General features: G+C 43.3%; 1 protein-coding gene across 1 annotated transcript in view; it reads right to left on the bottom strand.

Moving 5' to 3' along the window:
- Nucleotides 1-13259, bottom strand: part of lrrc4ba (leucine rich repeat containing 4Ba) — a 117725-nt gene that overhangs the window by 12507 nt on the left and 91959 nt on the right. The window contains exon 2 of the mRNA XM_079564427.1: nt 5342-5881. Within this exon, the coding sequence (XP_079420553.1) occupies nt 5342-5614 (273 nt within the window). The 5' untranslated portion in view covers nt 5615-5881. The remainder of the gene's footprint in view (nt 1-5341; nt 5882-13259) is intronic.

The following is a 13259-nucleotide window of genomic DNA, read 5'->3' as shown; positions in this document are numbered from 1 at the left end:
TAACTAAATACAATTCCAAAGTATTCTCCCCAACACTGGCTGGAAGCTCCACTCAAGAAGCTTTAAGACTTGGGTAAAGCCAACCTGGAGAAAGGCGGGGGGCAAGAGGGGGGTAAGAGACTCATTATTTAGTTTGTTTCATGTTGCAAAATTGCACCGCCAGTGAATGCACCGTCACTGACAAAGGCGACCCTGACACAAAAATCTCTTCCCCTGTAATCCAGCGTAACACAAAGAGAAAACCCCTCACAGTCTGGGAATTAAACCCGGGTCTTCTGGCTCCGAGGTCAGCGTGCGCTCCACAACATTACGTAAACACGCTGCGTCTGTGTAGAATCCGCGTCCCAGTGAAAACGACGAGGGCTAAATTTAGACCACGTCTATTTTAAACACATTTTTGGGAGGGGGGGGTGTACGCCTCGCTGTCCTATTTCTGCCCCGCGAACAGCACGTCACCGCTCTTAATCAGAAGTTCCCTCCGAGGGCACGACGAGGACGCTGCTTTTGACACAAATCCGGGCCGATCTAACCGCGTTTAAGGAAACCACGGCTCCTCCATTAGACGCACGGAAAACCGATATGAGAAATGGCCGAAGAACAAAGCGCTGTCAGCATCACCAGGGAAAGATCCAATTACTTTAAAACGCTTACAGTAAAACGAACGCGGCTTGTTTTCGGCGCACGGGCCGGGGCCGCTCTGCGTGCAGCGCTGCTATCGACGGTCCGGGGGCTCTAAATGATGCTCCCTTTCAGAGGTAAGCCCGCGAAACGGCGCCGGGGGACTGCAGACGAATCGTTAATGCATGCGGAAAACAGAAGCGCGCGCTGAAAAATGCCACACTTTTTGTGCATAAAATATCCCCTCGGTTGTAGCGGTGGCTTTAAGTGCCTTTACGGCCCTCATCGCCGCTCTTTTTCGCCCCTAAAAGTTCCTAAAAAGAAAAAAAAGCTGTCTCCGTAAGTGAGGTCTAATGCAAAGCGAAGTGCTTCCCATTGAAAATACACATTAACAGAATCGCAAACTGCCCAAACAATTACGCCGTCGATGCCTCAAGGCGACAGCGCGCAGGTTAGGGACTGAAACAGCTATCGGAATTTCCAGACTGTAAGCTGATACTTTTCACACGCTCTGAACCCTGTGGCTAATCTATATCTATAGATTTTTATGGCATAACGGCCTCTAGGGAAGCGGCCTCTAGGTGGAAGACATAGATACAGACGGCGTCTCTGGAATCGCCCATATATGGTCATGTTTGAAAACAGCTAAGAGGGAAAACAATTGAGAAAAATCTAAACTTTCTCTAATTATTCAAAAAGTACTTTAACAAGTGCTGAATTATGAATATAGTTTCATACTGAATAAAGATAGAAAGACATGGAGAGGAGCAAAGTGGGTCAACAGCCCATAAATACATAAAAAACGGAGAATGCTAACTTGATGCTACATGTTAGCATCGGGCTAATGCTAACGGTTAGCTAACGCGAGCTACAACTGCCGTTTTTTCACTTCTACTGAACAATGTGCTGTGAGAAAATATCCATATGGACCCAATATACACCTGACTTTATTTAGGGGTGATAAATGAGTTCATATTCCACCAGAAAATGGCTAAAAGGAGTGAAAAATTGTGTTTCTCTAAAGATTCTATTTTTCCCCTCGGTGAAGCCACGCCCCCTTCTATGACAAGATGCCGTCTGTATCTATAGGGTCCGATCTGCAGACTATCCTTTTGCACAGATAGAGGGCGCTCTGTGCAACCTTCTGCTCCCATGGCGATGTTATGTACAGCACTGGGCCCTCCCCAAGCTTTACCTCCTACAGACCGTACTAGACTGGAATATTTCCAGCTACTATGGGTGGAGGGTGGGAGGGCACATGGGCTGCTGTTTTGATTTGTTCCTGCGGCGTGGAGTTTGTCCCAAACTCTTTAATACTGGAGCTAAAGCCTGAGTATCGATATATACTGAGCTGCTGGACAGTGTTTGACTCACAGTGGGAGAAATAGTTTGTAGTTTGTCTTAATAAGACACACAAGGCTGTGCACGATGTTAATGTAGAGAAGAGGAGAGGAAAGAGAAAGGTTTTGTTGTAGTTGGTGCTGTTTGTAGTTTAGTTTAGAATATTAAGGGAGTGCCCCTTGAGATGTGCCATCTCGTTTTTGAGGGGGTTCACAAACACAAAACACAAATTACAGTATAGTACAGTATAGTACAGTATAGTATACTGCCAGGACAAAACACACATCAAGACAGTCACACAGACCATACGAACTTGCTCTTTAGTACCCCCAAATCCTTCCAAGATAAGAAGATCCAAGATTATCCAAAAAGAACAAAAAAAACAAAAAAAACAAGTCAAAACCTTGAGACAAGTAATTAAACTGAAAAATGAACTAAAAGTACAAAAAAAACAGATCCAAAGTAATACAAAGTTATGTTAAAGAACGAATGGATGCAGGTAAACTGTTTTCTTTATTTATACGTGGGACAGTAAAAGTAAGAGAGTCAGTACTTCAAAGTACTTTATAGCACACTGCGGCTTAGCCGACCCCTGTTTTCTCTAAGCGACGCCCTCAGGTGACCGGTGAAACCACTGGTGCACCGTTGCTTGTACACAAGATACCAACTTTGTCTTGGGCAATGCTGTTGTTGCGCCAGGCGGTAGATCAGCCCCATAACGCTCTGAGAAAGACGCTAGGTTGATTGTAGGGATGTCCTAATCCACTTTTTTGAGCTCCCGCCCAATTCGATATTTTGACACTTCATGCTGGCTGATACTGATATGACAGTCGTTTCACCAGTTGGCATTTTATATATTTTTTATAAACATGCAAGAAGTTTTGGATTTCGCCTTGAATTTTAAATTAAAAAGAGGTTAACAGCAGGTTAGCAACAGTAGCCTAGCTTAGCGATGGCATTAAGGTCGTGGATCTGCAGGTTTACAGCCGTTTGTATCAGACCCGATCCCGTCATTAAATCTGATCCGATGCTCTCAAAATGCCTGGATCGGCTACTGATACCGATACTGAATATCGGCATGGGACATCCCTAGTTGATTGTGTTTTGAACATGAACACAACCTCATCATGGAAACTACACGGAGAAAGATGATGATAGTGTGCAGGAGGAAGATGAAGACCTTTCTGGTTTAGGCTGAAGTATTTTTCATTTCTTAAACCAGGTGCGTTTCACTGCTCTTTCTGTGTAAATATGTTACCATGTGGACACCTGCGGCTTTTGACAAGTGTGGCCTATATAAAAGCTATAATTTTAACTATTTTGCAGAGTTTGCAGCCAAAATCCAGTTGAAGCATGACCTCGAATCAGAGCTCTGGGTCTCACGGTCAAAATGGCGCCTTTAACAGTAAAAAAGTCATGTGACCAAAAGCCATCTATTTCTATTAAACAGAGGCTAATGGAGACACAGCGCCTGCTTTATAACGCGTGTCCCGTGGCGTCGATGCGGCACCTCGAGCCGTAATAAACGAATCGATCTCTGTATAAAACAAGTCGAAGGCCCGGCTCCATAAGATGAAGCGTATTTGTCCACAACAATCAGAAATCACATTCCGCATGATAAATGTAAAAGGACGGCGTGTTCGGCTGTGGACTCGTCTTTTTTTTTTTTTAAGCTTTTTATTAACCCCTGTCAAGACAAAAACTAACTTTTCTTCGAAATCAATATTGAAATTCTACTCAGTTTCACCTTTGTTTTAAATCTAAGGTCATTCCAAGGCTGCCAAATGAACAGTGTTTACCCCTGGTTGGGAAACACTGTTCATTTTATGTTCATTTTTATGGCCAATATTTTCAGCAGTGAAACACAAATGGTTTTATTTAGTTGAAATAGGATTCACAAACACATTTTCAGAGGGGATTTTGAATCTTATTTAGTTTTTGAAAGAGCTAATCATGAGTAAAAATATCAGTACAAATTTAAATTTCACCTTTTTGTGGTTCAAAGCTCAGTAAATCAGGCAGGACACTTAAAAGCCCTTTGAAAATAACTCAAAAATATGTGAAGTCCAAGAGGTGAAGTCCATCTTGCGGACAAAATGTGGCCCTTTGAGGAGCATGAATTCCTGAGTATGTAAAAAAAAAGTCTCTAGCCCATTCCTGTGCGGAGTTATGGGTTTACCAGTAATTACCAGTATGCTGACTCCAGCCACTAGGAGGCAGCTTAAATTAAAAAAGGAAAGAGTTCCACACGTGTCCAGCAGAGGACGCTAACATAATAAGAGATCAGGATATAAACAGCATATTACAGCCACATGGTAAATGGTCAGTCTGCCCCAGGGCGGCTGTGGCTACAATAGTAACTTACTGCCATCGAGTGTGGAGTGAATGAATAATGACTTTACGTAGCGCTTTAAGAAACATGTGACGCAGTCTAATGAAGCACATTTTTTGTATTCAAACATATAATTTCACATGCCACTAGAGGGCACTGCAGGCTAATCGAGCAGCAGAAAGAAAGTTTGGAGGGAGCAAGAAGCGGAGGTTACTCTTAGAGAAGAAAACAAAACAAAGCTAGTCACGGGCTAAAAGCTCGATGGCCACAGCTCGAGGAACGAGTTCGCAAATGAAAGCTTGAAAAACGTGCTGCCGGGAGAGTCTCGTCAACGGTGCAGTTATGCCTCCGTTCCCAGGTCGTTGCCATGACGACTGTCAGAAGTGACCCCGAGGATGAAGATTTCAATGGATTTAGTGATTTGGAGTGAGTTCGAGAGTTTGGTTTGTTCTTTATGCTATAGTTATCTGAACTGTTTATGTGGCGTCAACATACAAGTAATTTTCACTTAAAGCAGAACTAAGTAACTCATGCCTCTAGAGGCCATTAGCACCACTGCAGGTGTCGTAGCATGTTGCGTTTTTCTTTACTGATTAACTGTCCGTGAGAGTAAATACTATGTTGACAGAAAAGGACATTATACATTGTGCCACAACCCAATTACACAATGGAGACAATTTTTTTCACTCAAACTTGGCTGTAAATACTGCCCACAGTTAGCTTATCCCGTTAGCTTGTTAGCTTCTTCTTAGTGATTCCATTAGTGTGTATTGGTGACTCCGACCCGGAGCAGGGAAGTTGCAAGGGTGATTTTCTGGCCAGAGACACCAGGGGGAGATAAAAGACCCCCCATCACCAGAGGGACTACAAAAAGGATTTATTAAGGTAAACAAGTTACTTAGTTCTTCTTTAAATCTTGACCATCTCTGACCAAATTGAAATTCATTGTCAAAATCAACACGGATAGGCTCCAACTGTAATATGCTTTGTCCCATCTCGGCCGCCCCTAAAGCGGCTCATAAACATTCCCCGTTGCCCCGTCCCGTTTACCTGTATGGAGTTCTCCTGCAGGTTGAGGTATCTGGTGTTGACTGAGATGCTCTCCGGCACCTGGTCCAGGGTCTGCCGGGTGCAGATGACGCGGCTGGCCTGGTTGGAGCAGGTGCACAGGGTGGGACAGGACTGGCTCGTCGCGGAGGGGGAGGAGCCGGCGCCCCCCACCAACTCGGGACCGGGGAGCAGGAGGAGCCCCGAGAAGAGATGGGCCGCCAGAAAGAGCAGGGGGGCGGGGCCGGGCAGGCAGGTCAACGTGCTGATGCGCATGGCAACTGGAACATGTCCCCACTCTGTAATCCGAATGGACTGATGAGAGATTCCACTGGGGCGAGAAAAAGAAAGAGAGACTTCCGCGGGACGCCCCGTACAGAGGGGGAGAGAAGTGTTTTTTTTGTTTTTTTTAAAGCATCCTCAAAGGTAATCCAGAGGTGACGGGGAAATATCCGCAGGTTGTGGAAAGGAAAACAGATGGTATTCCCGTTGGTCCGTCTCACGATTGAGGCTTTGAGGGTGAAGCGGAAAGTCCAGGAGCCACTGCAAAACACACAAGAATACATTTGATTAAAACTATGCACAGGACATTCGTGATGTTCTTGGAGGATGGACAAATCAGAAGCAAAGGCCTGTACCAGTCACAGTGTCTCAATGTTTAAATATTATAGAAACAATATGGCTTCAGTGAAGGATGCTTTGCTTTTTTATTTATTGAGATTTATAGGTACAACTGAGCAGATTCCTGACAGGACGTGACTATTCCCAATGCGGGCCGTGGCCGTGCATATTAATTGGAGCCATTTATCGTAACACATGGTGTCAGGTCGCAACAGTTTGTGACGGCGCGTGAAGCCTCTGCCCCGACCCAATAATGAAATTCCATTTGTGACCGAGGATCCCGAATGTGGATTTGTGGCATTCGTGACTTGTCATCGTAATGTGTGTAAACCTTGCGTAAAAATTCAACATGTTTCCGCAAAACTATACGCCCAAAGAATGAGATCAGCTGAATATCCTGAACAACCAGGTTATTTCATCAATGGATTTTTTCAACTGGACTTACTTTAAAAAAGAGCTGACATTTTCGCTGTCCATCCAGACTGCCTCCTCAGAGCGGTTATCCGTGGTGACCACACCCACCAGCTATACATGCCTTTCAGTCATGTGACCTTTGTTGTTAAGGCGGCCATTTTGAATACCGAAGAAGCATTACATAGTACTACCACATGTAACAATATCTCTACTCTACTATGAAAATGAAAGACAACTGATTGACAGTGACATTTTTATGTTATCGTAATCATTGCTCAAGAAAATAACAGTAAAAACACGACCCAGAGACGCACATTTATGTGAAGAAACCAGTGAGTCAGTATTTAAGATGCTAGCATTCTACCGGTTAGCATTTAGCTTCAACAGCTCACCTCCAACCTCTCCAAGAGAAAGCCCTGAACCGCACTCCAAACCTTTGCTACAACTTGTGACAGAGGTCAGAGCTGAGCTGTTCCTCAGTGTTCATAGATGTGATTGAATAAACTGTCAATGGTTGACAGTTGCTAACCGGTAGCATGCTAACGTCTGCTAACGAGACTCTGTTGACATGACAAACTGTAAAAATCACAGAGAAAGGTTTTCTGTTTCCTCTTCGATGAGTTAGTTCGGTATTCAAAATGGCCGCCGGAACTATGCGTGATGTCATTGGAAACGCATGTATAGACGCGGTGGGTGTGGATGGTGAATACCCAGTGACGACCGACCCCGGCACAGACCCATCCGGACCCCAGCTTGGGTCCAGGCTGTGTCTGCGGCCTCCGGGTATTCTGGGTATTCCCACCGTGTCCATATTTGGTGGGTGTGGATGGACAGCGAAACTGTCAGCTATTTTGATTCACCTTTTTTTTAACCACTGGACCTTATAAGAAGCTTATTCAAACAATATGACACAGCAACTTAACTATCGGTGACACCAAACATTCTCCTAAAAATCAGCCCGACACCGACAACAAAGCTTTTCACGTGGCAGCTCCCTGTCCTTTCATTTAAATGCACTCTCTCCCCCTTTCATTTTCCCAACGTTGCAGCGACAAAAAGCCAAACCCATCTCCACCACAGCAGCAGAATCATCAGTCTCCTCAAAATCTCGTCGTCTTCACCAACATCGCCACTGTCTTGGCTCCAGAGGGTAGATATTTCACCTTTTATCAAGTCCTTTGTGGAAAAAATAAAATAAAGGCCCTTTGTTTGTGAATTTACACTGAGGAACATAGCATTTTGCAGTTTGGTTTATCTGATTAGAACTCATTAACCCAGAATATGATCACTTCGAAATGTTGCACAGTAGAGAAGTATTGGTTCACATTCCTCAGCGCTTACATAAGATTCGACAAAGTAAAAGCTAAAACAGTAATGAGCCTGTAATGTCACGTGGAAATTGGCAGATCTTCATCACAGATTTCGCTGTTATCTCCGGCAATCAACACATCGGCTTTTATCTTTCTAAATGAGGTGAAAACAACACACTATTTTTAACTGTGCCAATAAAACAAGCAGCACTTATGCCTCTGCGAAGGGCGTACTGGGGTATTCTGTGGAATTGGACAGAGCTCTTGCCAGAAGGTTATTTCGAACCTGACATCGAATTTGTCCTGCGTTTGGCCCATCGTTCAGTCCCGCTGGGTAAAACACGAGGAGCGGTGGGCGAATCGAACCGTTTCGCATGTTTGAGGAGAGAAAACCCGACACGAGGAAAACATGCAAATACACGGGAATCACAATGGTAGTTTATGTGGTTGCAATTAGCAAAACAACACGATATCCCGCCTCCTTGGGGTCTTATTATGTACAAAACCAAACATGTTCTGAAATGTACGTGAATCATTTAGCAGTTCATCTTTCAGTTCAAATGGTGCACGCATTAATTTTTCACCAAGATCTTGTATTGATAATGGGAGCGTGTAATAATCACTGCGGAAAGCCTTTTCACAGCACATGCATACAAACGGCATCTTTGGAATCGCCCACGTTCAAAGGAGAGACAAAGAGGGGGGGAAAAAACCTTCCTCCACCAATACTTTAACAAATGCTGAACTATGAATAGATTTTTCTACTAAATAAAGATGCTTGGAGAGACTTGGAGAGGAGCAAGTGGTTCAATAGCCCAGAAATACTTATAAAACGGACAATGCTAACCAGGAACCTACGTTAGCTTCATGCTACATATGCTAACGTTAGCAACAAGTGCCGTTTTTTTGTTTTTTTTTTCACTTCCAATTTTCTGTGAACAAACATCAATATGGACCCGATTTTGGCTTGACTCTATTTGTGTGTCATGAATAGGGCGGGGTTTGTTTTTACGATGCCAGTATCATATCGGAAATAAAGGGTACTATTGGTGTCGAAAAAATATAAAAGTATCGAAAGCAGGCGTAGAAAAGAAATCTTTATATTCAAGTGTTGATGCTGTTGGTCATCGAAATTTAAAAGAAAAGTGAAATGCAAGTTGAAAAAAAATTTAAAAGGGGAAAGAAATGGGGCAAAAATGTAAATTCTGGGAAAATGAAAAAAAAACAAATATTGAAAAATGTGGGATTTTTTTAAATTTATTTTTTTGGGGGAAAAGGGAAAAATGGGTTAAAATAAAAATAAAAAAAATAAAAAAAAACTTGGAAAGTGTTTTTCCGCTGTTTTGTAGTTAGGAAGTTTCTTGGTTGTTTCACCTCAAACAAATACAGATACAAATGGAAAATAAATTAGATGGAAGGAAAAGGAATACATCTATTTTATGGTTCTTCATGAAAAATAATTTAGCACAGCCTTATATCGAAAAAAATATTGTTCAGGTATCGATATTGAAAAAAAAAAATCATTTTGAAATTAAAATAAATCATGATGAGAAAAAAATCCAATGAGAGGTTTTCTTCCCTCTCGGCTAGGCCACGCCCCCGTTGTATGACACGTCGCAGTCTGCATCTATTCCAAGGATTATCAATGGGATCAAGGTCTGGACGTCTCACGCTCCCTGAACCACTCTTTCACAATGTGAGCCTGATGAATCCTGGCTTTGTCATCTTGGAATATGCCTGTACAATCAGAGAAGAAGAAATCCAAAATCACCTGGTCATTCTGGATGTCCAGGCACTGCAGCTGATCTCATAGCACAACCTAAATTGGATTAAGTTCCGCGTAAGTCATGTCTTGACCTGAAAAAACCTATAAAATCACCGATGACCCCCTGATGAAGAACCACCAGTGACACACGTACCACAGTTTGAGAAGCACGGAGGTTGATGCTTTGATTTGAAATGAACCAAAGTGTCAAAACTGCTGTAAATACTCTGGGGAATGAGCCGTGGGTAGAGCTGGTGTGTGAGCTCAGTGTGCCGGCTGAGGGCTCCTGAGCAGAACCGCGAGTGGTTTTATAAGCAGTGTTTTGCAGCAGCAGCGTGTGGCGGCGGCGGCACTGAAATGCTAATGCGATTCAGGAGCTCAGGGGGCTGAGAATGGAAGCAAATGGCGCAGTCTGCAGCACCAATAATACATGATGCATTATGAAGAGCACTTTCCCTGTAGCATGTTGCAGACCGGGGCGCCTTCATCATTTCTGGGAGAAGGGTTGGGATTTGGGGCATGTTTGTTCCAACGCAAACAGGGAATGAAGAAATAGCCCTGAGCTGTCCTTTCGGATAAAACCTCCGGCCAACGAGAATCCTTCAAATCAATCAAACATTATAAAAACGCCATTGTTTTTCGCAGTTGCTCTTTGAAACTGTCATATTTGGTTTACAATTATGAAATGGTGTCAAGTGTGTATTAAGAAGGGATGTGGAGATTGCTCTGGCTGCTGGTGGTTCTGCCGCTGCTGCTGCTGCTGCTGTGACAGAGACTAATGAAGGCAACATCGATTCAAAACCTCTTTAACGGCCCATTGATTTTTGTATCAAAGCTACAGTACCGGTCAAAAGTTTGGAAACACTTTTTATGTATTGGCTTCTCCTTATTTTCAACACGGTCTACATTTTGTGATTCTCATTGAAGGCATTAAAGGGATATTTCAGGATTTTTGACATAGGGCCTCATTTCCTAGTTATCCAGAGTGTTGCTGGTACCTGGAGATTTTTTTTTTTGTAATTCATGCAGTTCTTTTATTTGAAGAGTTTCGTGGCGCTAGGCTAATGCGAGGCTAGCGCATTTCTATGGTATCAGCTAGCCTGCATTAAAAACAGTGTGACCCGCTCCACAGTGCACCTGAGGCAAATCACTTATAACGCCAGACTAACCATATAAATGTCTGTGTCGAATCATTTTTGGAATATAACTGACCTTGTATCACATGAATGATCGCATTTTGAGGGACTATTTTCTAGCAGATCACTCCGCCGCTGCTTAGCTTATACAACCACGAACCTGATGCTGCTCAAATAAAAGGTATTTTATATGCAAACGGTTAAAATTACTCTATCTATACAATGTATACCTGATTTTGTCCTGTCCTCCTTTAGTATATTGTAAACTCAGACATTTTGGGGGAAAACACTTTACATTTTCTCATAAGCACTTGCATCAATTTCATACTTTTCCAGGCTTTCTGTGACCCTGAAACGTGACCCTGCAAGTTGTGAAACGTGGCTATAAACTCATTCCTGTGAAGAATTCAGATGCTACAATAATGTAAGAAACGTTTTATTGCCAACAACAAGCATTTGAATTGCATTGTTTGTAATTTAAAAACAAATCTGCTATAGGACCTTTAATAACATTACACTTCCAAAACATAATCTGACTCAATTGCTGTCTTTTATGCAACAAACTCCGATATTACAGACCTAAATAGTTTGTGTAGGCCCCGTTGTGGTGACAAAAATAAACCAAGCAACGTGGAGGCTTTGGAAAAGTCTGGATGCGTTTGGTGCACAGGTTTGAATCAAGAGGGCTACGAGGATTAAAAGCGAAAGGCGACGGCTGTTAGATGAGGAGGTAAAAATCCCAGATGCAAGATGTGGATGTTGTTCGTCATCACATGCGACAAGATACAGCTTTTGTCGTCGTGACATGCCTTTCAGTCATGTGACTTTTGTTGTTATGGCGGCCATTTTGAATACCGAAGTAGAATTAGGCAGTACTACAACATGTAACAATATCTCTACTCAGAATGAAAATGAAAGACAAATGATTGACAGTGACTTTTTATGTACTCGTAATCATCGTTCAAGAAGATAACAGTTAAAACACGGCCCCAAGAGAAGAAACCAGGGAGTCAGTGTTTAAGCTGCTCAAGACGTTAGCATGCTACCGGTTAGCATTTAGCTCAGACCTCTCCAAGAGAAAGCCCTGAACCGCACTCCAAACTTCTAGCCTTGGATACAACATGTGAAAGAGGTCAGACCTGAGCTGTTACTGTAGTATTTCCTCAGTGTTAATAGATCGACAGTTGATTGATGACAGTTGCTAACCGGTAGCATGCTAACATCTTGAGCAGCTTAAACACTGACTCAGACTGAGACTCTATTGACATGACAAACTGTAAAAATCACAGAGAAAGGTTTTCTGTTTCCTCTTTGTCTTTCATTTTCATCCTGAGTAGAGATATTGTTACATGTTGTAGTACTACTTCAGTGTTCAAAATGGCCGCCGGAACTAAGACAAATGAATGAAGGATCGTCAACATTCAAAGTTACAATACGTCCAACAATTCCGGAAATAAAGTCTTTGCTTATTCTGTTCGATTGCCTTTAAAAAAATACCATTAATTTCATTTTACTTGTACTTCCTTTCCTGTACGAATAGGGCGATAGAGAACGTGGGCGCAGTGATTTGCTCAAGGGCACAATGACTCGCACCAGGAAGCAAACCGCCGACCCCTGGGCTTGTTGAGGAAAAAACTGGGGGGAAACTGTTGGAGATCATCAGCTGCAGAGAGAGAGAGAGAGTTCAGCTTCGACGGCCGTAGTAACGACGACGGGAGGTATAGACACAGACTCATTTGACACGCGCCTCATCCCGGGCCGGAGAGGAAGGCGAGGGGGGAGACACAGAGAGAGGCAGAGAGGAGGGGATATTAATCTGATAGGGGAGTGTATGGCTGCGGGCAGAGAGGCGAATTATCAGCGCTACAGTAATGGATGAATACTGAGCAGCGGGGAGAGAGGCGCGATCCCAAATCAAGAGATACGTGAAGTGTTTCCAGAAAGAGACGCCCCGCGGAATATCAATGTTCGGAGGAAAATGCATTCGCTGAGGAAGACTTTCATGGGATTTCTGTTTTTTTTTTCCTCAAAACTAATATAGAGTTTTAGAGGTGGCGGCGGCTGAAGGAGAAGAGCAAGTCATTCAATTGAAGACATGTTGGTGCAATGGCCGCTCTGGACGTGCACGTTTAGCCCGTGAACAAGACAATTCCATGTATTATTTAGCTACGACCGGCACTCGGTTTGTGCATCTGGCTACCAATCTGTGCAGAAAGAGCTCGGGATTGTGTAAAAACATTATGATTCATTGGATTTAACGATGGCTAATGGAGTCGTTCTGTGGCTCTTTACGTTGTTGTTTAAAATGCCAGATTTCTATGGTTAACGTTCAATTCCCGTCATCCACCACATTCATGCACAGGCTCGAGGGGTGGAGTGTCCAGATTGCTGCAGGGATTGGACACTTCACTTTGGGTTTGTGGGGGGAAATCATTCACTCCTAAATTCACAGTGCGGACGATTCCATTCCCAGGTGAAACCAAGTTCACCCGTGTGTTGCTCGGTGAAACTCATTGGGAAATTTGTCCTTTTCATGCGGACAAATCTGCAGCAGCATTGGGACTGCCTGTCAGGAGCAGTGAAACCACAATGAAAGGCAGGCCTGGGCAAACTCTTTGTTGATGCAAGGACCACAAAGAGTTTAAACAAACTAAAAGCCTTTCAGCAAAGAAACA

Source organism: Gobius niger, assembly GCF_951799975.1.
Source record: "Gobius niger genome assembly, chromosome: 10".
NCBI lineage: Eukaryota > Metazoa > Chordata > Actinopteri > Gobiiformes > Gobiidae > Gobius > Gobius niger.
This window is presented reverse-complemented; position numbering and strand designations above follow the sequence as displayed.